The sequence below is a fragment of the Pristiophorus japonicus genome, chromosome 10 (genome assembly GCF_044704955.1).
Source record: "Pristiophorus japonicus isolate sPriJap1 chromosome 10, sPriJap1.hap1, whole genome shotgun sequence".
In the NCBI taxonomy this organism is placed as follows: domain Eukaryota; kingdom Metazoa; phylum Chordata; class Chondrichthyes; family Pristiophoridae; genus Pristiophorus; species Pristiophorus japonicus.
This window is the reverse complement of record NC_091986.1, coordinates 221,303,842-221,330,970: the sequence shown is the minus strand read 5'-3', so window position 1 is coordinate 221,330,970 and position 27,129 is coordinate 221,303,842. Positions and strand designations below refer to the sequence as shown.

General features: G+C 53.8%; 2 protein-coding genes across 2 annotated transcripts in view; both read right to left on the bottom strand.

Annotated features, from left to right (window-relative positions):
- Window positions 1–27,129, bottom strand: part of LOC139275321 (interferon-inducible GTPase 5-like) — a 314,503-nt gene that overhangs the window by 159,066 nt on the left and 128,308 nt on the right. The gene's annotated exons all lie outside the window — the stretch shown is intronic.
- LOC139275319 (rho-related GTP-binding protein RhoG-like) lies at window positions 183–4,432 on the bottom strand. Its single transcript, XM_070892612.1, has one exon. It carries the CDS (start codon window positions 4,389–4,391, stop codon window positions 3,816–3,818), a length of 576 nt encoding a protein of 191 aa, XP_070748713.1. The 5' UTR covers window positions 4,392–4,432; the 3' UTR covers window positions 183–3,815.

The following is a 27,129-nucleotide window of genomic DNA, read 5'->3' as shown; positions in this document are numbered from 1 at the left end:
CCCAGCCATTCCTTAGTGACAAAACTTTGCTGTAGTCTCTCAATAAAATCATCCCAATCATCACCAACACAGTACCTCTCGTCTGTGCTGCTAGTGGCCATGCTCGTGTGGTTTATATCCCAGTTTCTCGTCGCCAATAATATATCCTTACTATACAATATAAATGCACACGAGGCCCATACTTGAGAGAAGGTCACTCTGTGACCAGTTACCTTTATTACCAAGACCTCAAGTGATGAAGGTGGGTGGAGCTTCCCCTTTTATACCTGAAAGTCCAGGTTCGGAGTGTCTCCCACAAGTTCACCACCTAGTGGTCAGTGTTATCAAGGTGTACAACTTAGGTCAGCTTACACATGGGTTACAATGATAGTTGAATACATGACATCGTGCACCGAGAGAGAGTGTGTGAGAGGGAGTGCAGAGAGGGAGGGAGTGAGTGAGTGAGAGTGCAGAGAATGAGAGAGGAGGGAGTGAGTGAGTGCAGTGAGAGGGAGTGAGTGAGTGCACCGAGAGTGTGAGTGAGTGAGAGAGTGCACCAAGAGGGAGTGTGAGTGAGTGAGAGAGAGAGAGAGAGAGAGTGCTCTCACGGAGGACGAGTGCAGATTGCAGTTTTTAAAATCCATTCCCGGGATGTGGGCATCGCTGCAAGGCCAGCATTTATTGCACATCCAGAGATTCCCGAACAAAAATCTCTCGATCGTAATCTTGAAAGCTCCAATTGACCCCCTGACCTCAACAGCTTTTTGGGGAGAGTGTTGCAGATTCCCAGCACCCTGTGTGTGAAGAAGTGCTCCCTGACATCACCCTGAACGGCCGGGCTCTAATTTTAAGGTCCTGCCCCTTGTTCTGGACTCCCCCCACCAGAGGGAACAGTTTCTCTCGATCCACCCGATCGAATCCTGTAATCATCGTAAACCCCTCGATTAGATCAACCCTCAATCTTCTACACTCGAGGGATACAGGCCCAGTCTGTCCCCACAGTAAAGCCTTGAATCAAGCAGCAACCGGCCAGCTCGATGAGCGAGAAAGTAAAATAATCTTGCCCCAGGCTTCAAACTCAGCCAGTCACCATGACAACACAAGGCCGCTCGACCTCCGAACTTTCACAGCACTTCAAAAACAAACCGTTTATTAGCTCAAAAAAGAATAAATGAAAACACAGAGTTATTAAACACTTCAGCAAAAAAGACGTACTTCAAAACACCACACATTAGGAACAGATTTACAAATGAGATCAAGTTTGTTACATCTTTTTTTAAATTATGAATATATATTTTTAATTTTTTTTTTTTAAAAAGCACCTAATTGATCAGGGCATCGTTGCGGTTAAAGGAAGGGAGGGGAAGGTTAAGCGGTGGTTGACTAACTCCCGCGGCTTCACTGTAATCTCAACCGGGCCACGTGCGGGCCTGGGAATTTATATTTATCCCGGGCGGCAGATTTAATGACTTTCCTTCTCCTGTCCCAGGTTTATGCATCAATGGAGGGGAGAGGGTGGAATAATTACTGGAGTCAGGGCTAGGGAGGGTGCCATTCAGCACCCCCGCTCCCCGAGGGGGGCCTCTGGAAGCAGGTTGTCCAACCAGCGGGGCATGCAGTACATGGGGTGGGGGGGGTCTTAGAGCGAGAGTGAGGGCGAGCGGGCATGGGGTCGGGCGTATCTCAGTTCAGTGGCCTGCAGGAGTTTGTTCAGCCTCCGCCCTTTCTGCCAACTAGATTTTAGGCCCGGCAGGCTCCGTTAGGCCGCAAGTTACATTCGATCACGTGTTCCTCGGGCAGGGCAGGGAATCGGTTCCGATGCCCATTGAACCTGCCACCTCGAGCAGGTGGGGAGCCTCTGGCTGGACATCTGCGGGTGGTCGAGGAAACTTGGGAGGGGTGGGGGGAGTATTGCCAGAACACCAGGAGGTCCTGCCCACAAGCACCCTGGGCCCCCCGGGTCTAGGGGAGTCAGTTTACCCCCGGTAGTGGAGCTCGGGACCACACAGCTTCTTGAGCTGTTGTCGAGTCCATGCTGTTTCCGTGGAGACCATCTGCATTTTGGGGGGGTGGTGCCGTGGCAGTGGCCATCTTTGACTTCCCAACACCAATCGCCCCCAGCGGGACGTGGCCCCTTTAAGCTAAGTCCCGCCTTCTGATTGGACGGCCTCTCTAGCACATGGAGTCAAGTATTTGAATTTTGGGAGAGCGGGGGCAGGGGTGACCAAACCCAGAGTATCAGAGGCGAAAGAGGAATTTGTACCGTTGTTGGTTAGTGCGGCGGGGAGATTGAGCGACTGGGAGGGAGGGGGAATCGTTGAACTTGTAAACCAAGGGTCGGTGTGTAACCTGGGCCGAGAGTCATTGACCTGGGGGCTGTTGTTCTGATCGCGTGCTAGCAACCCAGGGGATATCTTCACAACGGACGTGCATCGCTGCGTCCTTTGCTTGTTGACCAGCAGACGCTTCAACCATTGGGCCACCTCACCTCTACCCCTCGTGCCTGCCCCGAGTCCCCTCGCCCAATCTCCAGGAAGATGGGGGACCTAAAAGTGGCAAGTCAACTCGAAGCACCCAACAAATCCCCTTCAACCAACAGCGGGGGTTGGTGAACCCTGACCAGCTCACAGACCCGATTGAGGTGGTCCAGGTCCCCGGGGAAAGCCCACAGGTCCCCCGGGGGGGAAAGCCCAGCAGAGACTTCACAGAGCGACCACTGAACAGCTGCTCGGTGAACAGCCCACTCGACCCTCTCCGTCTCCAGTTAGGACCACCTCATCCCTCCCTGAGGAGCTCACTAGCCACTGAAGCCAGTCACCCTTGAACCAATGTATTTAACAACACTACAAGCACACACAGACATAGGCGCGTTTATTGGATATCAATTCTGGTCGGGCGATAACGGAAAAGGTTCTTCATAAGATCAACCGACGGGCCAGTTGATGGGATCTCGCCAACTGGCCGAGCGTCGAGACATAGACTCCAAAGGATCAGGACCTGGAGAGCTATTAAAGATGGAGGGGGGAGAGCCAATTTCTCCCCTCCCCCTCCCTTCACCTGTGGCCCCAACATCAAACAGAAAGAGCAAGGAGGTGCCCATCCTGAGAATGGGGAGATACTTTGGACAACCAATAAGCTGGACAGCGAGCAGCAGTGCCGGGGGAAGCAGCAGGAACCCACAGCGAGATGGTTATTCCGCGTAATCCAGCAGGAGACATGGACAATCCCCCCCCCCCCCCCCCCCCGTGATCAAGTCATTCCAGGAGGAGGAGGAATAAACACAGTCCGGCCGAAGACTTCCGCGGACAAGCATCTGGGGAGCGGAGGTCGGAGGGTGAAGGTCACATCAGGCGGGACTTGTCCACGATGGGAGAATGCGTTGTCCAATCCGAGGGCGGGGGGCCAGCCACTCTTCTCCCAAGCACGGCGACATGTTCTTCGCTCTCTTGCCCACTCACCCAACCTCCACCCAAACCATCCCGCCCGCCGTTACTCTTCTTCACAGAGGAGCCGCTCGTCCCAGAGGCTTGTCGGCGGAGGGAAGGATTGGGGGGTGGGGGTGGTCAGGGGGATTGGGGTGGGGGGGATTGGAAACTGAATAGTGGGAATCAGTCCAATTGTAGACTTTAATCAGCCCATTCGTTTTCCTTCTCAATGGCTGGACGAAAATGAGCTGGGCCCATCGAGCGTGGTGCCTGGTCCGAGATCGCGATGTGTTGGTGCGGAGTTTCGGGGTTGAGGGTGGGATTGGGGAGATGGAGGAGCCTGGTCCGAGATCGCGATGTTGGGTCCGGGGTGGGGGTCCGGGGGCGGGGGGGGCAGATGGAGGACCTCCCTCACAAGAGCACGCAGCCTCGTTTGCTCTTGATGGGAGCCGGGTTGATGACAGCCCTCACCGCCTCGGCGAAGACCTCCTTGATTCCTTCCTGGTTGAGCGCAGAGCACTCCATGTACTTGACGGCCTGGATCTGCTTGGCCAGGCCGTTGCCCTGGTGGTGCGAGATGGGTGCCAGGCTCTGCTCCTTCAGCTTCTTGATGGTCTCGGGGTCGTTGCGCAGGTCCTTCTTGGTGCCCACCAGCAGCATGGGCACATCCGGGCAGTGGTGGGTCACTTCGGGGTGCCACTTGTGGCGGATGTTCTCGTAGGAGGGCGGGCTGGCGATGGAGAAACAGACGATGAAGACATTGGTCTGGGGGTAGGACAAAGTCCGGAGTCTGTCGTACTCCTCCTGGCCCGCAGTGTCCCAAAGGTTCAGGCTAACTGTCCGTGTATCCACCGTGATCTGGGCGCTGTAGTTGTCGAAGACGGTAGGGATGTACTCCTTGGGGAAGGCATTGGTGGTGTAGCAGATCAACAGGCAGGTCTTGCCCACAGCCCCGTCGCCCACCACCACACACTTAATGCTCTGCATCCCGACACCACGATTATCAGCTGCTCCCGGTCAGCAACCTGCAATCCCAAACACACAAATATCCGGTTAACAACTGGACAATCAGACTCCCCCTCCCGCAGCGCTCACACTCTGCCACACTGGATCTTTGCCCAATGGTTCCGTGTCTCCCAACTCCCCCTCCCGCAGCTCACACTCTGCCACACTGGATCTTTGCCCAATGGTTCCTTGTCTCCCAACTCCCCCTCCCGCAGCTCACACACTCTGCCACACTGGATCTTTGCCCAATGGTTCCTTGTCTCCCAACTCCCCCTCCCGCAGCTCACACACTCTGCCACACTGGATCTTTGCCCAATGGTTCCTTGTCTCCCAACTCCCCCTCCCGCAGCGCTCACACTCTGCCACACTGGATCTTTGCCCAATGGTTCCTTGTCTCCCAACTCCCCCTCCCGCAGCTCACACACTCTGCCACACTGGGTCTTTGCCCGACTCCTTGCCCAATGGTTCCGAGAGGGCAACTGGATTGGACGCCACCAAGGTCCAGGTCGGTGATTGGACCGTGGGCAGATACAGCAGGAGTGGCAAGGTCGGGGCGAAGGAGCGACGAGAGACTGGGGAGGGATGTGATCGGAGCCCAGGAGAGGCATAAGTTCGGGGCCCAGGGCCCAGGGGCAGCACAGGCCCAGCCCACACTGCGATATGTGAGCGCACTGGGTCCATGCAGCAGAGCAGATCTCCAGTCGTCCTAGTTAACCCTTGCCACTGGACCAAGACCTCGCTCTGTCAAGCCCGTGTGGTGGCTGGTGTGCAACGGCCACCCCACGTTAAAACAATCCACCCACAGGTATCTTCCACCCTTCAGGATGTAGTTCGGACCTGAAATATTAGGTTCTTCATTGAAACACAAACTTTTTGGCATAGAAGCAAGTCATCCTCGACTCGAGGAACTGACTATGAAGATGATAATGGTCTCGAGTCTCCCAACCCCATCTCCCGAGAAACCTATACTCTCCAGTAGGACCTTCGATTTGCCCGATACATAGAAACATAGAAATTTACAGCGCAGAAGGAGGCCATTTTGGCCCATCGTGTCCGCGCCGGCCAACAAAGAGCCGCACGGCCCTCGGTCAGCAGCCCTGAAGGTTACATATAAATCTATAAACAATGAACAATGGCGGAACGGCAAAGAGCACCCAGCCCAACCAGTCCGCCTCACACAACTGCGACACCCCCTTACACTGAATACACTGACAATTGGAGGATACCGATAGATTAGTCTCGGAGGGGGAGCAGTGCAGATTCACCAAACTAACTAAAAGCGTTAAATGATGACGACAGACTGGGCTTGTTTTCCCTCGAGTGGAGAAGATTACAGGCGATCTAATCGAGGTTTTTAAAATGATAGGGAGTTGATAGGGTAGATAGAGAGAGAGTATTTGCTCTGGTGTACCCACGGGGAACCCAGTCTTTGGGGGAAGGGTTATAACAACTACCTGCATTTATATAGCGTCCTTAACGTAAAACGTTCCCAGGCGCTTCACAGGAGTGATCATTAGACTGAATTTGACACTGAGCCACATAAGGAGATTATCAGGACAGGTGACCAAAAGCTTGGTCAAAGAGGAAGGTTTTGAGGAGAGGGTTAACGGAGGAGAGAGAGGCGGAGAGGTTTAGGGAGGGAGTTCCAGAGCCTGGGGCCCAGGCAACAGAAGGCACGGCCACTGATGGTGAAGCGATTATAATCAGGGATGGTCAGGAGGGCAGAATTAGAGGAGCACAGACATCTCGGGGGGTTGTGGGGCTGGAGATTACAGAGATAGGGAGGGGGCGAGGGCCATGGAGGGGTTTGTAAACAAGGAGGAGAATTTTTCCAAAATTGGTCTGGGTTTATAAATCTGGTTCTGGCCTCTCCCGGGGAATCTCCTGGCTCTGGGAGGAATGGGAATGGAGTGTATACACTGCAATACACAAGGCAGCACGATTGTGTGGAACAGGTGGGCTGGAGCATAAGGTCTTTTTGTGTGTGTTCAGCTAACTCAGTGTAGACCAGAAAGTTTCCAAACTCTTCCCCAGTGTCAGCCGTGGCTCAGGGGCCAGCACTCTCGCCTCCGAGGCCCAAGGTCGTGGGTTCAAGTCCCACTCCAGACACTCGAGCACAAAATCCAGACCAACACTCCCAGTGCTGAGGGAGCGCCGCACTGTCGGAGGGGCAGTACTGAGGGAGCACCACACTGAGGGAGCGCTGCACTGTCGGAGGGGCGGTACTGAGGGAGCACCGCACTGTCGGAGGGGTGGTACTGAGGGAGCGCTGCACTGTCGGAGGGGCAGTACTGAGGGAGCACTGCACTGTCGGAGGGGCAGTACTGAGGGAGTGCTGCACTGTCGGAGGGGCAGTACTGAGGGAGCACCGCACTGTCGGAGGGGTGGTACTGAGGGAGCGCTGTACTGAGGGAGCACTGCACTGTCGGAGGGGCAGTACTGAGGGAGTGCTGCACTGTCGGAGGGGCAGTACTGAGGGAGCGCAGCACTGTCGGAGGGGCAGTACTGAGGGAGCACCGCACTGTCGGAGGGGCAGTACTGAGGGAGCACCACACTGTCGGAGGGGCAGTACTGAGGGAGCGCAGCACTGTCGGAGGGGCAGTACTGAGGGAGTGCCGCACTGTCGGAGGGGGCAGTACTGAGGGAGCGCCGCACTGTCGGAGGGGCAGTACTGAGGGAGCGCCGCACTGTCGGAGGGGCAGTACTGAGGGAGCGCCGCACTGTCGGAGGGGCAGTACTGAGGGAGCGCCGCACTGTCGGAGGGGCAGTACTGAGGGAGCGCAGCACTGTCGGAGGGGCAGTACTGAGGGAGCACCGCACTGTCGGAGGGGCAGTACTGGAGGGAGCGGAGGGCCAGGACTGAGGGAGTAGCGCACTGTCGGAGGGGCAGTACTGAAGGAGTGCTGCACTATCAGAGGTGCTGTCTTTCGGATGAGACGTTAAACCGAGGCCCTATCTGCTCTCTCAGGTGGGTGTAAAAGATCCCGCGACTTAAATTTCAAATAAGAGCAGGGGAGTTCTCTCCAGTGTCCTGGGGCCAATATTTCTCTCTCAATCAACATCAGTAAAACAGATTATCTGGTCATTATCATATTGCTGTTTGTGGGAGCTTGCTGTGCAAAAACTAGCCGTCGCGATTACAACATTGGCTGCAAAGCGCTTTGGTTGTGAAAGGTGCTATTTAAATGCAAGTTCTGTCTCTCTTTCCTCACTCAGTATCAGAGTGCAGGTTTAACAAGAGTGAAAGTCAGCACTGGGCGGAATCGTTGCAATAACAACATGTTAATTATTCATCTCATCGAGGGACTGTGCAGGAGTCAGGCTTACCCAGACAACCGATAAGGGAGCAGTGTGCTGGTCACGGTCTTTGCGATGGCTTCCTCAGAGAGGGCCTGTGCAGGACGTGTATACACAGTGCTGGCACTTCGACCTTCGGACTCTGCACCCTGCAACAGCCCAGACAAGCTACTGCACCCAAGGTCTTGCTCAGCGTGACCCAGATCCCAACCAGTCCGGGCCTTCGCAACGCTCCCGCTGTCGACCCCCCCCCCGCCCCCAGCCCGGTCAGTAGACCCTCCGCCGATTACCCCCACGATCGCCTCACCGCACACCTGCAGGGAGGGGCGCAGTCCGGGGCCAAGAGTCAGTGGTTCCGAGCCGGATGGCTGAGGCTTGGCTCGGTGCCCCCCCACTCCCGCGGGATTGAAGGTAGAGCAGCAGCAAGCCAGCGTCTGTGTGTGTGTGGCCCAGGGGGAGGTCAGGCCCCTCTGAGCAAAAGAGCGATCAAAAAGCCTAGTGGGGTGTTGGTCTTTACCTCGAGGGGGCTGGGGTACATGTGGGGGGGGGGGAGCAGTGAAGCTCCAGCTGTACAGGGCCCGGGGTCAGACCGTGTCTGCAGTAACTGCGTCCAGTCCTGGACCCCTCCCCTTGGGGAGGGTCTATCTGCCTCGGAGGGGGAGCGGGGCAGATTCCCCAGACTGATACCGGGGCTGAAAGATCCCACGGCACTATTTCGAAGAAGAGCAGGGGAGTTCTCCCAGGTGTCCTGGGGCCAATATTTATCCCTTGACCAACATCACTGAAACAGATTATCTGGGTCATTATCACATTGCTGTGTGTGGGAGCTTGCTGTGCGCAAATTGGCTGCCGCGTTTCCCACATTACAACAGTGACTACACTCCAAAAGTACTTCGTTGGTTGTAAAGCGCTTTGGGACGTCCCGAGGCTGTGAAAGGCGCTATATAAATGCAAGTCTTTCTGTCTGAAAGGGTTAAATCCCGAGGGCAGGCTGCACAGACTGGGCCTGTATCCCTCGAGTGTAGAAGATTGAGGACGATCTGATCGAGGGGTTTACGATGATTACAGGATTCGATCGGGTGGATCGAGAGAAACTGTTCCCTCTGGTGGTTGGGGGGTGGTGAGAATATGACGCGTTGCCGGACCGGGAGCCAATGTAGGTCAGCGAGCACAGGGGGTGATGGGCGAGTGGGACTCAGTGCGAGTTAGGACACGGGGCAGTGAGCACAGGGGGTGATGGGTGAGCGGGACTCAGTGCGAGTTAGGACACGGGGCAGTGAGCACAGGGGGTGATGGGTGAGTGGGACTCGGTGCGGGTTAGGACACGGGGCACAGGGGGTGATGGGTGAGTGGGACTCGGTGCGGGCTAGGACACGAGGCAGCAGAGTTTTGGGTGACTTGTGGTTTGCGGAAGGTGGAAGGGCAGTAAAACCCAGGATTGAAGAAAACCCATTGGTCTATTCCACCCACAGACCCGGCTATCGGACAGATTGTGAGTTCTATCCTCAATTACTCCAATTCTTTTTATTTTTTATATTAATTCCTGGGATGTGGGCATCGCTGGCAAGGCCGGCATTTATCGCCCGTCCCTAATTGCCCCTTGAGAAGGTGGTGGTGAGTCGCCTTCTTGAACCGCTGCAGTCCGTGAGGTGAAGGTGCTCCCAGTGCTGGCTTTGTTGCAGCGGTTTGGGACAACTGAGTGTCTCGCTGGGCCATTTCAGAGGGAAGTTAAGAGTCAACCACATCGCTGTGGGTCTGGAGTCACATATAGGCCCAGACCGGGTAAGGGTGGCAGATTTCCGTCCCTGATGGACATTAGTGAACCAGTTGGGTGTTTACGACAATCTGGTAATTACATGGTCACCATTACTGTCACTAGCTTTTTAATTTCAGGTTTATTTAAGTGGTCTCTGTCTCTGGATCATCAGTCCAGGCGTCTGGATTACCAGCCCAGTAACACGAGCACTCTGTTACTGTCCCCAGGCGGCAACCAACACAAGCTGAACTGAAGCCCATCACACTCTAACTGGGTCTTTCCCCCTCTCTCCAGGCTACACACGGTAATCTCACACCCAAACACCAGCCCCCCATCTACCCCACCCTACACTCTTTCTCTGTCTAGTTTTGGTGTTCCTTGGCCCTTCTGTGGGATTTACAGGATCACACGGGATATACGGCCCAGAAACAGGCCATTGGGCCCAACCAGTCCGTGCTGGTGTTTATGCTCCACTCGAGCCTCCTCCTGTCTTCAATATGATACAAGTGCCTAAAACTATAATATACTTTTATAGCCTCCCCTTAAATGCATCGATACTATTCGCCTCAACCCCTCCCTGTGGCAGTGAGTTCCACATTCTCACCGCTCTCTGGGTAAAGAGGTTTTTCCTGAATTCCCCATTGGATTTATTAGTGACTGTCTGATATTGATGGTCCCTAGTTCTGGTCTTCCCCACAATCGGAAACATTCTCTCTGTAGCCACTCGATCAAAACCTTTCATCATTTTAAAGACCTCTATTAGGTCACCCCTCAGCCTTCTTTTGTCAAGGGAAAAGAGACCCAGCCTGTTCTTCCTTTCCTGATATGTATACCCTCGCATTTCTGCTATCATCCTCGTAAATCTTCTCTGCACTCTCTCCAGTGCCTCTATATCCTTTTTATAACATGGTGACCAGAACTGTACGCAGTGCTCCAAGCGTGGTCTAACCAAGGTTCGATACAGGGTTAGCATAACTTCCCTACTTTTCAATTCTATCCCTCTAGAAATAAACCTAGTGCTTGGTTTGTTTTATGGCCTCGCTAACCTGTCGCTACGTTTAGTGATTTGTGTATCTGTACTCCGAGATCCCTTTGTTCCTCTGCCCCACCCAGACTCACACCCTCCCAGTAATAAGTGACCTCCCTATTCTTCCAACAAAATGTAATACCTCTCATTTATTGGTGTTGAACTTCATTTGACATTTATCTGCCCATTCTGCAAGTTTATTAATGTCCCCCTGTAATGTGTTGCAGGCCTCCTCAGTATTGACTATCCCCCAATTTGGTGTCATCTGCAAATTTAGAAATTGTATTTTTGATTCCAAAGTCTAAATCGTTAATATCAATTGTGAACCACAGCACTGATGCTTCGTTAATAAAGAATTCAGGGTCTCAGACGGACAGAAATTTCTCAAGACTCCAGACCAGCAGAACACTGCTGCAGCTTTAACACCCACACCGCTGTCTCTCACAAGATGCTGGATAGTGACAATCAAGTATTCCTTCGCAACCTTCAAACCCGAGCAGTTAATAGACTCGGGAGACTGCACCGCTCAGTGGTCATGGCCTCCGAGACTCTCACGCAAACACTGCTCTGCTCCCTTCCTGGTGACATCACCGTCCAAAAACAAGAACCATCCCCAGAAATGAACGCAGGGGAAAGGCCCACTTACTCACCCTAACCCGAACCCTAACCCTAAATAGCCACCCGCTGTGGTCTGGGTGCAGGGAGGGGGAATACCCAGGGACCTGGCTCAGTGGGCTGACGAGACAGTACTGGGAGGAGAGGGAGAGAGTTACAGAGGAACAGGAGGAGGCCATTCGGCCCCTCGAGCCTGTTACACAGGAACAGGAGGAGGCCATTCAGCCCCTTGGGCCTGTTACACGGGAACAGGAGGAGGCCATTCAGCCCCTCGAGCCTGTTACACAGGAACAGGAGGAGACCATTCAGCCCCTCGAGCCTGTTACACAGGAACAGGAGGAGGCCATTCAGCCCCTCGAGCCTGTTATACAGGAACAGGAGGAGGCCATTCAGCCCCTCGAGCCTGTTACACAGGAACAGGAGGAGGCCATTCAGCCCCTTGGGCCTGTTACACAGGAACAGGAGGAGGCCATTCAGCCCCTTGGGCCTGTTACACGGGAACAGGAGGAGGCCATTCAGCCCCTCGAGCCTGTTACACAGGAACAGGAGGAGGCCATTCAGCCCCTCGAGCCTGTTACACAGGAACAGGAGGAGGCCATTCAGCCCCTCGAGCCTGTTACACAGGAACAGGAGGAGGCCATTCAGCCCCTCGAGCCTGTTAGACAGGAACAGGAGGAGACCATTCAGCTCCTCGAGCCTGTTACACAGGAACAGGAGGAGGCCATTCAGCCCCTCGAGCCTGTTACACAGGAACAGGAGGAGACCATTCAGCTCCTCGAGCCTGTTACACAGGAACAGGAGGAGGCCATTCAGCCCCTCGAGCTTGTCCTGCTATTCAGTTGGATCTTGGCTGATCTGTATCTTAACTCCATCTCCCCACCTTGGTTCCCTGACCCTCAATACCCTTGCCCAACAAAATCTATCGATCTCAGTTTAGAAATTTCCAATTGACCCCAACTTTTTGGGGGCGAGAGTTCCAGATTCCCAGCACCCTTTGTGTGAAGAAGTGCCCCCTGACATCACCCTGAACGGCCGGGCTCTAATTTTAAGATCCTGCCCCTTGTTCTGGACTCCCCCCACCAGAGAGAACAGTTTCTCTCGATCCACCCGATCGAATCCTGTAATCATCGTAAACCCCTCGATCAGATCGCCCTCAATCTTCTACACTCGAGGGATACAGGCCCAGTCTGTGCAGCCTGCCCTTGGGATTTAACCCTTTCAGTCCTGGTATCATCCTAGGGAACCTGCTCTACTCCCCCTCCGAGGGCCATATACCCTCCCCGAGGGCGGGGCCCGGGACTGGACCCAGTGACTGCAGACGGGGTCTGACCCGAGCTCTGTACAGCTGAAGTATCACTCCCTCCCCGTTGTAATCAAAAAAAAGGCCAAAATTCTATAGTCTTCTTAATTATGTTACCAGCAGAACTCCCAGAAGCTGAAAGCTACTGCAACAGGAGACTGCAGCCTCCCTCAGGGACTCGGGGAAACCACCACCGCGCCCTACTAATGAGGGGAATTAGGCCTGTATCAGCTTGTCTCCGGTGGCAACTCGGGCCTCCAAGTCAGGCTGTGGTTTCCAGCTCACAGCCCCGGGCCCAGACTTAGGGAGCGCCGCACTGTCGGAGGGGCAGTGCTGAGGGAGTGCCGCACTGTCGGAGGGGCAGTGCTGAGGGTGTGCTGCACTGTCGGAGGGGCAGTGCTGAGGGAGCGCCGCACTGTCGGAGGGGCTGTGCTGAGGGAGCGCCGCACTGTCGGAGGGGCAGTGCTGTGGGAGCGCCGCACTGTTGGAGGGGCAGTACTGAGGGAGCGCCGCACTGTCAGAGGGGCAGTGCTGAGGGAGTGCCGCACTGTCGGAGGGGCAGTGCTGAGGGTGTGCTGCACTGTCGGAGTGGCAGTGCTGAGGGAGCGCCGCACTGTCGGAGGGGCTGTGCAGAGGGAGCGCCGCACTGTCGGAGGGGCAGTGCTGTGGGAGCGCCGCACTGTCGGAGGGGCAGTACTGAGGGAGCGCCGCACTGTCGGAGGGGCTGTCTTTCACTGAGTACTTCATCGTACCCTTCAGAACCATCTTAACCAATCAACCCATTAAACTCTGCACTCCTCTAATTCTGGCCTCCTGACCATCCCTGATTGTAATCGCTCCACCATCGGTGGCCGTGCCTTCAGCTGCCTGGGCCCCAAGCTCTGGAACTCCTTCCCTAAACCTCGCCGCCTCTCTCTCCTCATTTATGACACTCCTTAAAACCTCCCTCTGTGACCCAGCTTTTGGTCACCTGCCCTAATATCTCCTCGAGTGGCTCGGTGTCAAAGTTTGTTTGATAATCGCTCCTGTGACATGCCTTGGGACGTTTTAGTATGTTAAAGGCGCTATATCAACACAGGTTGTTGTTAGTGCAGCTAACCCGACCAGCGATTATATGCAGACTGTGGGAGTTTGCCTGGTGTCCTGGGCCAATGTAGGGCAGTGAGCACAGGGGGCGATGGGGGAGTGGGACGGTGCAATTTAGGACACGGGGCAGTGAGCACAGGGGGTGATGGGTGAGCGGGACTCGTGCGAGTTAGGACACGGGGCAGCGAGCACAGGGGGTGATGGGTGAGCGGGACTTGGTGCGAGTTAGGACACAGGGCAGTGAGCACAGGGGGTGATGGGTGAGTGGGACTTGGTGTGAGTTAGGACACGGGGCAGTGAGCACAGGGGGTGATGGGTGAGTGGGACTCGGTGCGAGTTAGGACACGGGGCAGTGAGCACAGGGGGTGATGGGTGAGTGGGACTCGGTGCGAGTTAGGACACGGGGCAGTGAGCACAGGAGGTGATGGGTGAGTGGGACTCGGTGTGAGTTAGGACACGGGGCAGTGAGCACAGGGGGTGATGGGTGAACGGGACTCGGTGCGAGTTAGGACACGGGGCAGTGAGCACAGGAGGTGATGGGTGAGTGGGACTCGGTGTGAGTTAGGACACGGGGCAGTGAGCACAGGGGGTGATGGGTGAACGGGACTCGGTGCGAGTTAGGACATGGGGCAGTGAGCACAGTGGGTGATGGGTGAGTGGGACTCGGTGTGAGTTAGGACACGGGGCAGTGAGCACAGGGGGTGATGGGTGAACGGGACTCGGTGCGAGTTAGGACACGGGGCAGTGAGCACAGGGGGTGATGGGTGAGCGGGACTCGGTGCGAGTTAAGACACGGGGCACAGGGGGTGATGGGTGAGCGGGACTTGGTGCGAGTTAGGACACGGGGCAGTGAGCACAGGGGGTGATGGGTGAGCGGGACTCGGTGTGAGTTAGGACACGGGGCAGTGAGCACAGGGGATGATGGGTGAGCGGGACTCGGTGCGAGTTAAGACACGGGGCACAGGGGGTGATGGGTGAACGGGACTCGGTGCGAGTTAAGACACGGGGCACAGGGGGTGATGGGTGAGCGGGACTGGGTGCAAGTTAGGACACGGGGCACAGGGGGTGATGGGTGAGCGGGACTGGGTGCAAGTTAGGACACGGGGCACAGGGGGTGATGGGTGAGCTGGACTTGGTGCTAGTTAGGACACGGGGCAGCAGAGTTTAAGATGAGTTTACGGAGGGTAGAATGTGGGAGGCCGGCCAGGAGTGTGTTGGAACAGTCGAGTCTAGAGGTAACAAAGGCACGGATGAGGGTTTCAGCAGCGGATGAGCTGAGGCAGGGGCGGGGACGGGCGATGGTACGGAGGGGGAAATAGTCGACGCTGGGATTGCTCCACCATTAGCACCTGCCTGGTGAGACACTGCTGGGACGTACATTGTCCTCAAACAACCTGCCACAAGCCAAGTACACAGAGTGTCCGGCCAGGAACAGGGCCACTGGGCCCTAGCGCTCCGTGCCGGGGTTTATGCTCCACACCAGCCCCCTCCCACCCCTCTCCATCTCACCCTATCACCATCTCCTTCTATTCCCTTCTTCATGTGTTTATCCAGCCTCCCTTTAAATACATCGATACTATTCACCTCAACCCCTCCCTGTGGCAGCGAGTCCCACATTCTCACCGCTCAGATTCTCAGGATTTCCCAACGAGCAAAGCTCAAACCCGAAGCAAACCACAAAGAAACCCAAAACCAGGAACAGCCGCTGGCGGTGTTTGAGGTTGAGCGTGCCAGAGTTTGGGGAAGGTCCTGTTCTCCAGTAACGTCGCCAAAATCCCCAATCAGCAACTGCAGATAACCCACACAACTTGCATTTATATAGCGCCTCTCATCACCAACTGATGTCCCAAAGCGCTTTGCAGCCAATGAAGTACTTTTTAAAGTCACTCTTGTAATGTGGGAAATGCAGCAGCCAATTTGCCTGTTTTAGTGATGTGGGTTCAGGGATAAATAATGGCCCCAGGACACCGGAGAGAACTCCCCTGCTCTTCTTCAAAATAGTGCCGTGGGATCTTTTACGTCCACCTGAGAGAGCAGACGTGGCCTCGGTTTAACGTCTCATCTGGAAACCGGCCCCTCCGACAGTGAGGCGCTCCCTCAGTACTGCCCCTCCGACAGTGCAGCACTCCCTCAGTACTGCCCCTCCGACAGTGCAGCACTCCCTCAGTACTGCCCCTCCGACAGTGCGGCGCTCCCTCAGTACTGCCCCTCCGACAGTGCGGCGCTCCCTCAGTACTGCCCCTCCGACAGTGCGGCGCTCCCTCAGTACTGCACTGGGAGTGTCAGCCTGGATTTTGTGCTCAGGTCTCTGGAGTGAGACTTGAACCCACGACCTTCTGACTCATGCTGCTGACCCTACATGCCCCATGAGCCCTCTGCGTTCTGTATATTTAGTACAGAGCTGGGGGCTAATTGCAACCGTATGTTTCAGAGGAGCTTTGAAGATGGCAGAAGAGCAGGGGGAGTTCTCCCCGGTGTCCTGGGGCCAATATTTATCCCTCAACCAACATCACTGAAACAGATTATCTGGTCATTATCACATTGCTATGTGTGCAAGTTTATAGCCCTGTATCAATCCCAAACTAATCCCACTGCCCCGCTCTCTCCCCATAGCCCTGTATCAATCCCAAACTAATCCCACTGTCCCGCTCTCTCCCCATAGCCCTGTATCAATCCCAAACTAATCCCACTGCCCCGCTCTCTCCCCATAGCCCTGTATCAATCCCAAACTAATCCCACTGCCCCGCTCTCTCCCCATAGCCCTGTATCAATCCCAAACTAATCCCACTGCCCCGCTCTCTCCCCATAGCCCTGTATCAATCCCAAACTAATCCCACTGCCCCGCTCTCTCCCCATAGCCCTGTATCAATCCCAAACTAATCCCACTGCCCCGCGCTCTCCCCATAGCCTGTATCAATCCCAAACTAATCCCACTGCCCCGCTCTCTCCCCATAGCCCTGTATCAATCCCAAACTAATCCCACTGCCCCGCGCTCTCCCCATAGCCTGTATCAATCCCAAACTAATCCCACTGCCCCGCTCTCTCCCATAGCCCTGTATCAATCCCAAACTAATCCCACTGCCCCGCTCTCTCCCCATAGCCCTGTATCAATCCCAAACTAATCCCACTGCTCCGCTCTCTCCCCATAGCCCTGCCTCAATCCCCAAATTAATCCCATTGCCCCGCTCTCTCCCCATAGCCCTGTCTCAATCCCAAACTAATCCCACTGCCCCGCTCTCTCCCCATAGCCCTGTATCAATCCCCAAACTAATCCCACTACCCCACTCTCTCCCCATAGCCCTGTATCAATCCCCAAACTAATCCCACTACCCCGCTCTCTCCCCATAGCCCTGTATCAATCCCCAAACTAATCCCACTGCCCCGCTCTCTCCCCATAACCCTGTATCAATCCCCAAACTAATCCCACTGCCCCTCTCTCTCCCCATAGCCCTGTATCAATCCCAAACTAATCCCACTGCCCGCCCTCTCCCCATAGCCCTGTATCAATCCCATCTTTAAATATTTACCGCAATTGATGCTAATTTCAGGATGTCCCGATGACACATCTCTGACGTGTAATTGGTCTGGTCGGCCAAACATTCCATTTCAACCACCCTGTGTAAAGACATAGCCTCCAACCACTGCTCCCTCGGGTGATGATTTAAATGATTAATTTGTCTACACCGACTCCCCAACCAGAGGAAACAGCCTCTCTATTCACTCAATCAAAACTCGCCAGCATTTTTAAAATCCTCGATTAAATCTGCTCTCAGCCCTCTGTCCTCCAGTGGGAACGGTCCCAGTCAATGTCCCCTCTAATCTGGGGCCCCGCGGCCTATCCAGGAGTCAGTGCGCGCACGGTTTTTGCGTCTAAAGGTTGGTGAGTCAGAGGGGCGGGAGTTCGAGAGCAACACGAGGCCTAAAGGGAACATCGGTCCCAGTATCTCCCGCCTCTCCTGGTTAGTGTGCAGTACAGCGGGATCTGGGGGTCCTTGTGCATGAAACACAAAAGGATAGTATGCAGGTACAGCAAGTAATCAGGAAGGCCAATGGAATCTTGGCTTTTATTGCAAAGGGGCATATAAAAGCAGGGAAGTCTTGCTACAGTTATACAGGGTATTGGTGAGGCCACACCTGGAATACTGCGTGCAGTTTTGCTTTCCATATTTACGAAAGGATATACTTGCTTTGGAGGCAGTTCAGAGAAGGTTCACTCGGTTGATTCCAGGGATGAGGGGGTTGACTTATGAGGAAAGGTTGAGTAGGTTGGGCCTCTACTCATTGGAGTTCAGAAGAATGAGAGGTGATCTTATCGAGACGTATAAGATGATGAGGGGGCTTGACAAGGTGGATGCAGAGAGGATGTTTCCACTGATGGGGGAGACTAGAACTAGGGGCCATGATCTTAGAATAAGGAGCCGCCCATTTAAAACTGAGATGAGGAGAAATCTCTTCTCTCAGAGGGTTGTAAATCTGTGGAATTCGCTGCCTCAGAGAGCTGTGGAAGCCGGGACATTGAATACATTTAAGACAGAAATAGAATGTTTCTGAACCGATAAGGGAATAAGGGATTATGGGGAGCGGGCGGGGAAGTGGAGCTGAGTCCATGATCGGATCAGCCATGATCATATTGAATGGCGGAGCAGGCTCGAGGGGCCGTCTGGCCGACTCCTGCTCCTATTTCTTATGTTCTTATGTAACAGCACAATCCCCGCGAACCCCCCTGGATAATCCACACCCTGCACTCTCTGTGCCTTTACTGTCCTTTCTATAATAAGCTGACGGAACCACACACAGTGTTGTGGCCTCACCAAAGCCTCTTCAGTCTTGTGCTCGCGGCCCCTATTTATAAACCCCCAGTTCGGCTGTGGTTTTTTTATACATGTTTATTACGGCTCACTTGCTTGTGGTGCTCCTAGTAACCTGCCCCAATCACCAAGGTTCACGTCCCAACGATCCACCAATCGCAAACCTCCTCCCTTCCTCCATCGTCCTCAGTGCCCCATGACCCCAGGGCAAGGGCCGTCAGCCAATCAGTCGGGCCTCCTGGGCACTCTGCACCACCCCCTGCTGGAAGACGCGTGAATGGCACAGGGCGGGGGCAGGATCGGGCTCGGCCGTGATGCTCCGACAGTTGAATAGTCCGTCAGCCCTATTTGTGTTCACATGTGGTGAGATGGGCCAGGGCCCAGAGGTGGAACGTGAGCTGGGGGTGGGGGGGGTTTGGGGGAGCCGATGAAATGGTCCTGGCACAGAAGTCCCAACCCAAGGGGGGAATTAAAATGAAAGTACACAGCCCTCTCACTTCTGGAGTCAGAAGGTCATGGGTTCGAGGCCCACTCCAGACACTTGAGCTCATAATCCAGGCTGACACTCCCAGTGCAGTGCTGAGGGAGCGCGGCACTGTCGGAGGGGCAGTAGTGAGGGAGTGCGGCACTGTCGGAGGGGCAGTAGTGAGGGAGCGCCGCACTGTTGGAGGGGCAGTACTGAGGGAGCGGCGCACAGTCGGAGGGGCAGTACTGAGGGAGCGCTGCACTGTCGGAGGGGCAGTACTGAGGGAGCGCTGCACTGTCGGAGGGGCAGTACTGAGGGAGTGCCGCACAGTCGGAGGGGCAGTACTGAGGGAGTGCCGCACTGTCGGAGGAGCAGTACTGAGGGAGTGCCGCACTGTCGGAGGGGCAGTACTGAGGGAGCGCGCACTGTCGGAGGGGCAGTACTGAGGGAGTGCCGCACTGTCGGAGGGGCAGTACTGAGGGAGCGCCGCACTGTCGGAGGGGCAGTACTGAGGGAGCGCCGCACTGTCGGAGGGGCAGTACTGAGGGAGCGCGCACTGTCGGAGGGGCAGTAGTGAGGGAGCGCCGCACTGTCGGAGGGGCAGTACTGAGGGAGCGCCGCACTGTCGGAGGGGCAGTACTGAGGGAGTGCTGCACTGTCGGAGGTACCCTCTTTCGAATGAGATGTTAAACCGAGGCCCCGTCTGCTCTCTCAGGTGGATGTAAAAGATCCCACGGCCACTATTTTGAAGAAGAGTCCTGGCCAATATTTATCCCTCAATCAACTTCACTAAAAACAGATGATCTGGGTCATTATCACATGACTGTTGAGGGAGCTTGCTGTATACTAATTGACTGCCGTGTTTCCTACATTGCAAGGGTGACTGAACTTCCAAATGTTCTTCATTGGCAGTGAGGCACTTTGGGACGTCCGCTGTATAGTTCCTCCTTTCTCAGGTCCTTCGGGGAAGGGGGCAAGCGACCATGTGACTCTAACCCCACACTGCGTGGTTAACCTCGGACTGTGCCCAACTGGTGACTCAGCGATTGTTCCACCAACACTGCGGCCTCAGGGATATCGACACATACATGGAACAGTCAAAACTGAGGCAAATGGATTTCAATGTTGGCAAATATGAGGTTGTCCACTTTGGACCAGAACGGATAGAACAGTTTACTGTCTAAATGGTGACATGCTCAAACATGAAGGTCCAAAGGGAGAACTGGGTACATCAATCATTAAAACAGGAACAGAATATAATCTAAAAGATTAATGGAACGCTAGCCTTTATATCCAGAGCATTAGAATACAAGGGGGTAGAGGTTCGCCCACACCTGGAGCACTGTGAGCAGTTCTGGGCACCGCAGCTTAGGGAGGGTATATTGGTCTTGGAGGGAGTGTAGCACGGGTTTACCAGAATTTTAAAAATGTATCACTTCTCACTTTTCTGAGTTCCATCTGCCCCGTGCCCGCCCATCCCACCAGCCTGTCTGTGTCCTCCTGAAGTCTCTCACTACCCTCCTCACTGTTCACTACACTTCCAAGTTTTGAGTCATCTGCAGATTTTGAAATTGTGCCCTGTATACCCAGGTCCAGGCCATTAATATATATCAGGAAAAGCCGTGGTCCCATAAGAACATAATAATTAGGAACAGGAGTAGCCCCTCGAGCCTGCTCTGCCATTCAACAAGATCATGGCTGATCTGGCCGTGGACTCAGCTCCACTTACCCGCCCGCTCCCTGTAACCCTTAATTCCCTTATTGGTTAAAAATCTATCTATCTGTGATTTGAATACATTCAATGAGCTAGCCTCAACTGTTTCCTTGGGCAGAGAATTCCACAGATTCACAACCCTCTGGGAGAAGAAATTCCTTCTCAACTCGGTTTTAAATTGGCTCCCCCGTATTTTGAGGCTGTGCCCCCTAGTTCTAGTCTCCCCGACCAGTGGAAACAACCTCTCTGCCTCTATCTTGTCTATCCCTTTCATTATTTTAAATGTTTCTATAAGATCACCCCTCATCCTTCTGAACTCCAACGAGTAAAGACCCAGTCTACTCAATCTATCATCATAAGGTAACCCCCTCATCTCTGGAATCAGCCTAGTGAATCATCTCTGTACCCCCTCCAAAGCTTAGTATATCCTTCCTTGAGTAAGGTGACCAAAACTGCACGCAGTACTCCAGGTGCGGCCTCACCAATACCCTGTACAGTTGCAGCAGGACCTCCCTGCTTTTATACTCCATCCCTCTCGCAATGAAGGCCAACATTCCATTCACCTTCCTGATTACCTGCTGCACCTGCAAACTAACTTTTTGGGATTGATGCACAAGGACCCCCAGGTCCCTCTGCACCGCAGCATGTTGTAATTTCTCCCCATTCAAATAATATTCCCTTTTACTGTTTTTTTTCCCCAAGGTGGATGACCTCACACTTTGACATTGTATTCCATCTGCCAAACCTTCGCCCATTCGCTTAACCTATCTAAATCTCTTTGCAGCCTCTCTGTGTCCTCTACACAACCTGCTTTCCCACTAATCTTTGTGTCATCTGCAAATTTTGTTACACTACACTCTGTCCCCTCTTCCAGGTCATCTATGTATATTGTAAACAGTTGTGGTCCCAGCACCGATCCCTGTGGCACACCACTAACCACTGATTTCCAACCGGAAAAGGACCCATTTATCCCGACTCTCTGCTTTCTGTTAGCCAGCCAATTCTCTATCCATGCTAATACATTTCCTCTGACTCCGCGTACCTTTATCTTCTGCAGTAACCTTTTGTGTGGCACCTTATCGAATGCCTTTTGAAAATCTAAATACACCACATCCATCGGTACACCTCTATCCACCATGCTCATTATATCCTCAAAGAATTCCAGTAAATTAGTTAAACATGATTTCCCCTTCATGAATCCATACTGCGTCTGCTTGATTGCACTATTCCTATCTAGATGTCCCGCTATTTCTTCCTTAATGATAGTTTCAAGCATTTTCCCCACTACAGATGTTAAACTAACCAGCCTATAGTTACCTGCCTTTTGTCTGCCCCCTTTTTTAAACAGAGGCGTTACATTAGCTGCTTTCCAATCCGCTGGTACCTCCCCAGAGTCCAGAGAATTTTGGTAGATTATAACGAATGCATCTGCTATAACTTCCGCCATCTCTTTTCATACCCTGGGATGTATTTCATCAGGACCAGGGGACTTGTCTACCTTGAGTCCCATTAGCCTGTCCAGCACTACCCCCCTAGTGATAGTGATTGTCTCAAGGTCCTCCCTTCCCACATTCCTGTGACCAGCAATTTTTGGCATGGTTTTTGTGTCTTCCACTGTGAAGACCGAAGCAAAATAATTGTTTAAGGTCTCAGCCATTTCCACATTTCCCATTATTAAATCCCCCTTTTCATCTTCTAAGGGACCAACATTTACTTTAGTCACTCTTTTCCGTTTTATATATCTGTAAAAGCTTTTACTATCGGTTTTTATGTTTTGCACAAGTTTACTTTCGTAATCTATCTTTCCTTTCTTTATTGCTTTCTTAGTCATTCTTTGCTGTCATTTAAAATTTTCCCACTCTTCTAGTTTCCCACTAACCTTGGCCACCTTGTACGCATTGGTTTTTAATTTGATACTCTCCTTTATTTCCTTGGTTATCCACGGCTGGTTATCCCTTCTCTTACCACCCTTTTTCACTGGAATATATTTTTGTTGAGCACTATGAAAGAGCTCCTTAAAAGTCCTCCACTGTTCCTCAATTGTGCCACCGTTTAGTCTGTGTTTCCAGTCTACTTTAGCCAACTCTGCCCTCATCCCACTGTAGTCCCCTTTGTTTAAGCATAGTACGCTCGTTTGAGACATTACTTCCTCACCCTCAATCTGTATTACAAATTCAACCATACTGTGATCACTCATTCCGAGAGGATCTTTTACTAGGAGATCGTTTATTATTCCTGTCTCATTACACAGGACCAGACCCCTGGGGAACACCACTGTATACCTTCCTCCAGTCCGAGAAACAACCGTTCACCACTACTCTCTGTTTCCTGTCACTGAGACAATCCGTATCCATGCTGTCACTGTCCCTTTTATTCCCTGGGCTTCAACTTTGCCGGCAAGCCTATTATGTGACACATTGTCGAACGCCTTTTGGAAATCCATGTATACCACGTCAACCACATTATCCTCATCAACCCTCTCTGTTACCTCATCAAAACACTCAATCAAGTTGGTTAAACACGATTTGCCTTTAACAAATCCGTGCTGACTTTCCTTAATTAATCCACACTTGTCCAAGTGACCGTTAATTTTGTCTCTGATTACTGTTTCGAAAAGCTCCCCCACTCCCGAGGTTAAACTGAGCGGCCTGTAGTTACTGGGTTTATCCTTACACCCTATTTTGAACAAGGGTGTAACATTTGCAATTCTCCAGCCCTCTGGCACCACCCCTGTATCTATGGAGGATTGGAATATTATCGCCAGTACCTCCGCGATTTCCGCCCTCAATTCCCTCAGCATCCTAGGATGCATCCCGTCCGCTCCTGGTGATTTATCTACTTTAAATACAGCCAGCCTTTCTAATACCTTGTCTTTATCAATTTTTAACCCATCCAGTGTCTCCACTACCTCCTACTTCACTCTGTCTGTGGCAGCATCCTCTTCCTTAGTGAAGACTCTTTCACTATTTATATGCCTGTAGAGGAGTTTTGGATAACTCTCTATGTTGGCTGCCATTCTATTCTCATACCCTCTCTCTGCCCCTCTTATTTTCTTTTTCACTTTCCCTCTGACCTTTCTATATTTAGCCCGATTCTCAGATATATTAGCACCTGACATCTGTCATACGCCTCTTTATCTGCTTCATCATACGCTCTATCTCTTTAAAGGCAGCCCATTGTTCCATTACAGGTTTCCCGCCAATCTTTGATTCCAGTTTCCCTGGCCAGATCCATTCTCATCCCTCTGAAATTGGTCTTCCCCCAGTTAAACATTTTTACTCGAGATTGCTCCCTGTCCTTTTCCATAGCTAATCTAAACCTTATGATACTATGATCACTGTTCCCTAAATGCTCCCCTACTGACACTTGCTCCACTTGACCGACCTCATTCCCCAGAACCAGATCCAGCAATGCCTCCTCCCTCGTCGGCTGGAAACATACTGCTCAAGTTCTCCTGAACACACGTCAGAAATTCTCCCCCCACTCTGCCCTTCACACTAACAGTGACGACACTCAAAAAATACTTCATTGGCTGTAAAGCGCTTTGAAACGTCTGGTGGTCGTGAAAGGCGCTATATAAATCCTAGTCTTTCTTTCTCACTGTCCCAGTCTATATTCGGATAGTCGAAGTCCCCCATTATCACTCTCTATAGTTCTTGCACCTCTCTGTAATTTCTCTGCAAATTTGCTTCACAATTATGCCATGGGGTCTTTTACATCCACCCGAGGGGGCAGACAGGGCCTTGGTTTAACATCTCATCCGAAAGTCAGCACCTCCGACAGTGCGGCGCTCCCTCAGTACTGCCCCTCCGACAGTGCGGCACTCCCTCAGTACTGCTCCTCCGACAGTGCTGCACTCCCTCAGTACTGCCCCTCCGACAGTGCAGCACTCCCTCAGTACTGCCCCTCCGACAGTGCGGCACTCCCTCAGTACTGCCCCTCCGACAGTGCGGCACTCCCTCAGTACTGACCCTCCGACAGTGTGGCGCTCCCTCAGTACTGCCCCTCCGACAGTGCGGCGCTCCCTCAGCACTGCCCTTCCGACAGTGCGGCGCTCCCTCAGCACTGCCTGAGAGGGGTCTGGGAGAGTCCAGACACACCGATCAGGGGTCTGAGAGAGTCCGGACACACTGACCAATGGTCTGAGAGAGTCTGGACCCACTGACCAAAGGTCCGAGAGAGTCCGGACCCACTGACCAACGATCTGAGAGAGTCCGGACACACTGATCAACGATCCGAGAGAGTCCGGACCCACTGACCAACGGTCTGAGAGAGTCAGGACACACTGACTAACGGTCTGAAAGAGTCCGGACACACTGACCAACGGTCTGAGAGAGTCCGGACACACTGACCAACGGTCTGAAAGAGTCCGGACACACTGACCAACGGTCTGAGAGAGTCCGGACCCACTGACCAACGGTCTGAGAGAGTCCGGACCCACTGACCAACGGTCTGAGAGAGTCTGGACCTACTGACCAACGGTCTGAAAGAGTCCGGACACACTGACCAACGGTCTGAGAGAGTCCGGACACACTGACCAACGGTCTGAAAGAGTCCGGACCCACTGACCAACGGTCTGAGAGAGTCTGGACCCACTGACCAACGGTCTGAGAGAGTCCGGACCCACTGACTAACGGTCTGAGAGAGTCCGGACCCACTGACCAACGGTCTGAGAGAGTCTGGACCCACTGACCAACGGTCTGAGAGAGTCTGGACACACTGACCAACGGTCTGAGAGAGTCTGGACACACTGACCAACGGTCTGAGAGAGTCCGGACACACTGACCAATGGTCTGAGAGAGTCTGGACCCACTGACCAATGGTCTGAGAGAGTCCGGACCCACTGACCAATGGTCTGAGAGAGTCCGGACACATCACACACGGCCAATGCCACGGGAGGTCCCCAGCAGACGGGAAATGGCGGGGTGCGGGCCGAGAGCACTAATGGTGACGGGAGGGATTGTGGGTCGCTTGGTGCCGTCACTTCAAGAGATTGCACCAGAGGGGCTGACCCGCCCGTTCCGTCTTACAGACGTGTATTTATATAGCGCCTTTAACCCAGTGAAACGTCCCAAGGTGCTTCATGGGAGCGTTATCAGACAAAGCCGAGGTATTAGCGCAGGTGATCAAAAGCTGGGTCAAAGAGGTCGGTTTTAAGGAGTGTCTTGAAGGAGGAGAGAGAGGGGGAGGGGTTTAGGGAGGGAGTTCCAGAGCTTGGGGCCCAGGCAGCTGAAGGCACGGCCACCGATGGTGGAGCGATTATAATCAGGGATGGTCAGGAGGGCAGAATTAGAGGAGTGCAGAGATCCCGGGGGGGGGGTTGTGGGGAGGAGGAGATTACAGAGATAGGGAGGGGGCGAGGGCCATGGAGGGATTTGAAAACGAGGACCTGAATTATAAAATCAAGGCGTTGCCGGACCGGGAGCCAATGTCAGTCAAGCGAGTGATTCCACCCTCAGACCAGACCGTGCCCATCCTACACCCTCGGGTTGTGACTGATCTCACCCCCCCAGCCCGCTGCACACAACCCCCCCCCCCACCACTCCCGTCATTCAGAAGGTGGTACATTCAGGGTTAAGGTTAAATTCCGAGCCCTTTAAGCAGTAAATATCACCGTGAAGAGTCACTTTAACCAGTTGTGAGCCCAGGTTCACAGCCCGATATCAGATGCACTGATTTGACCGAGCTGTCCCGAGGATTGGGGAGAGGGAAGTATTGTTTTGTTGCATGAGGCATGGTTTTTGTTCAGTGCTGGGTGGGATTGGCACCGACACACAGTCCCAGCGCTTCCAAATAATCGGCAGATCCTTTGGGGAAGGGAGGTTCCCTCTCGCCCTCCAAATCAAACCCACACCGAACCCACACAACACACCGAAAACTGGCCCAGGGACCAAGGGTCTGGTGAGAGAGAGAGCGAGGGAGAGCCAGAGAGAGCGAGGGAGAGCCAGAGAGAGCGAGGGAGAGCCAGAGAGAGCGAGGGAGAGCCAGAGAGAGCGAGGGAGAGCCAGAGAGAGCGAGGGAGAGCCAGAGAGAGCCAGGGAGAGCCAGGGAGAGCCAGGGAGAGCCAGTGGGGCGAGGGAGAGCCAGAGAGAGCGAGGGAGAGCCAGAGAGAGCGAGGGAAAGCCAGAGAGAGCGAGGGAGAGCCAGGGAGAGCCAGAGAGAGCCAGGGAGAGCCAGAGAGAGCGAGGAGAGCCAGAGAGAGCCAGTGGGGCGAGGGAGAGCCAGAGAGAGCGAGGGAGAGCCAGAGAGAGCGAGGGAGAGCCAGAGAGAGCGAGGGAGAGCCAGAGAGAGCGAGGGAGAGACAGAGAGAGAGAGCGAGGGAGGGACAGAGAGAGAGAGCGAGGGAGGGACAGAGAGAGAGAGGGAGGGAGAGAGAGAGGGAGAGAGAGGGAGGGACAGAGAGAGAGAGAGGGAGGGACAGAGAGAGAGAGAGGGAGGGACAGAGAGAGAAAGGGAGGGACAGAGAGAGAGAAAGGGAGGGACAGAGAGAGAGAAAGGGAGGGACAGAGAGAGAGAGGGAGGGACAGAGAGAGAGAGGGACAGAGAGAGAGAGAGAGAGAGAGAGAGACAGAGAGAGAGAGAGAGGGACAGAGAGAGAGAGGGAGGGACAGAGAGAGAGGGAGGGACAGAGAGAGAGAGGGAGGGACAGAG

Bases quoted from the DNA above. Each gene is read 5' to 3' on its own strand.
- LOC139275319 (XM_070892612.1), bottom strand. From the start codon at position 4,391: ATGCAGAGCATTAAGTGTGTGGTGGTGGGCGACGGGGCTGTGGGCAAG.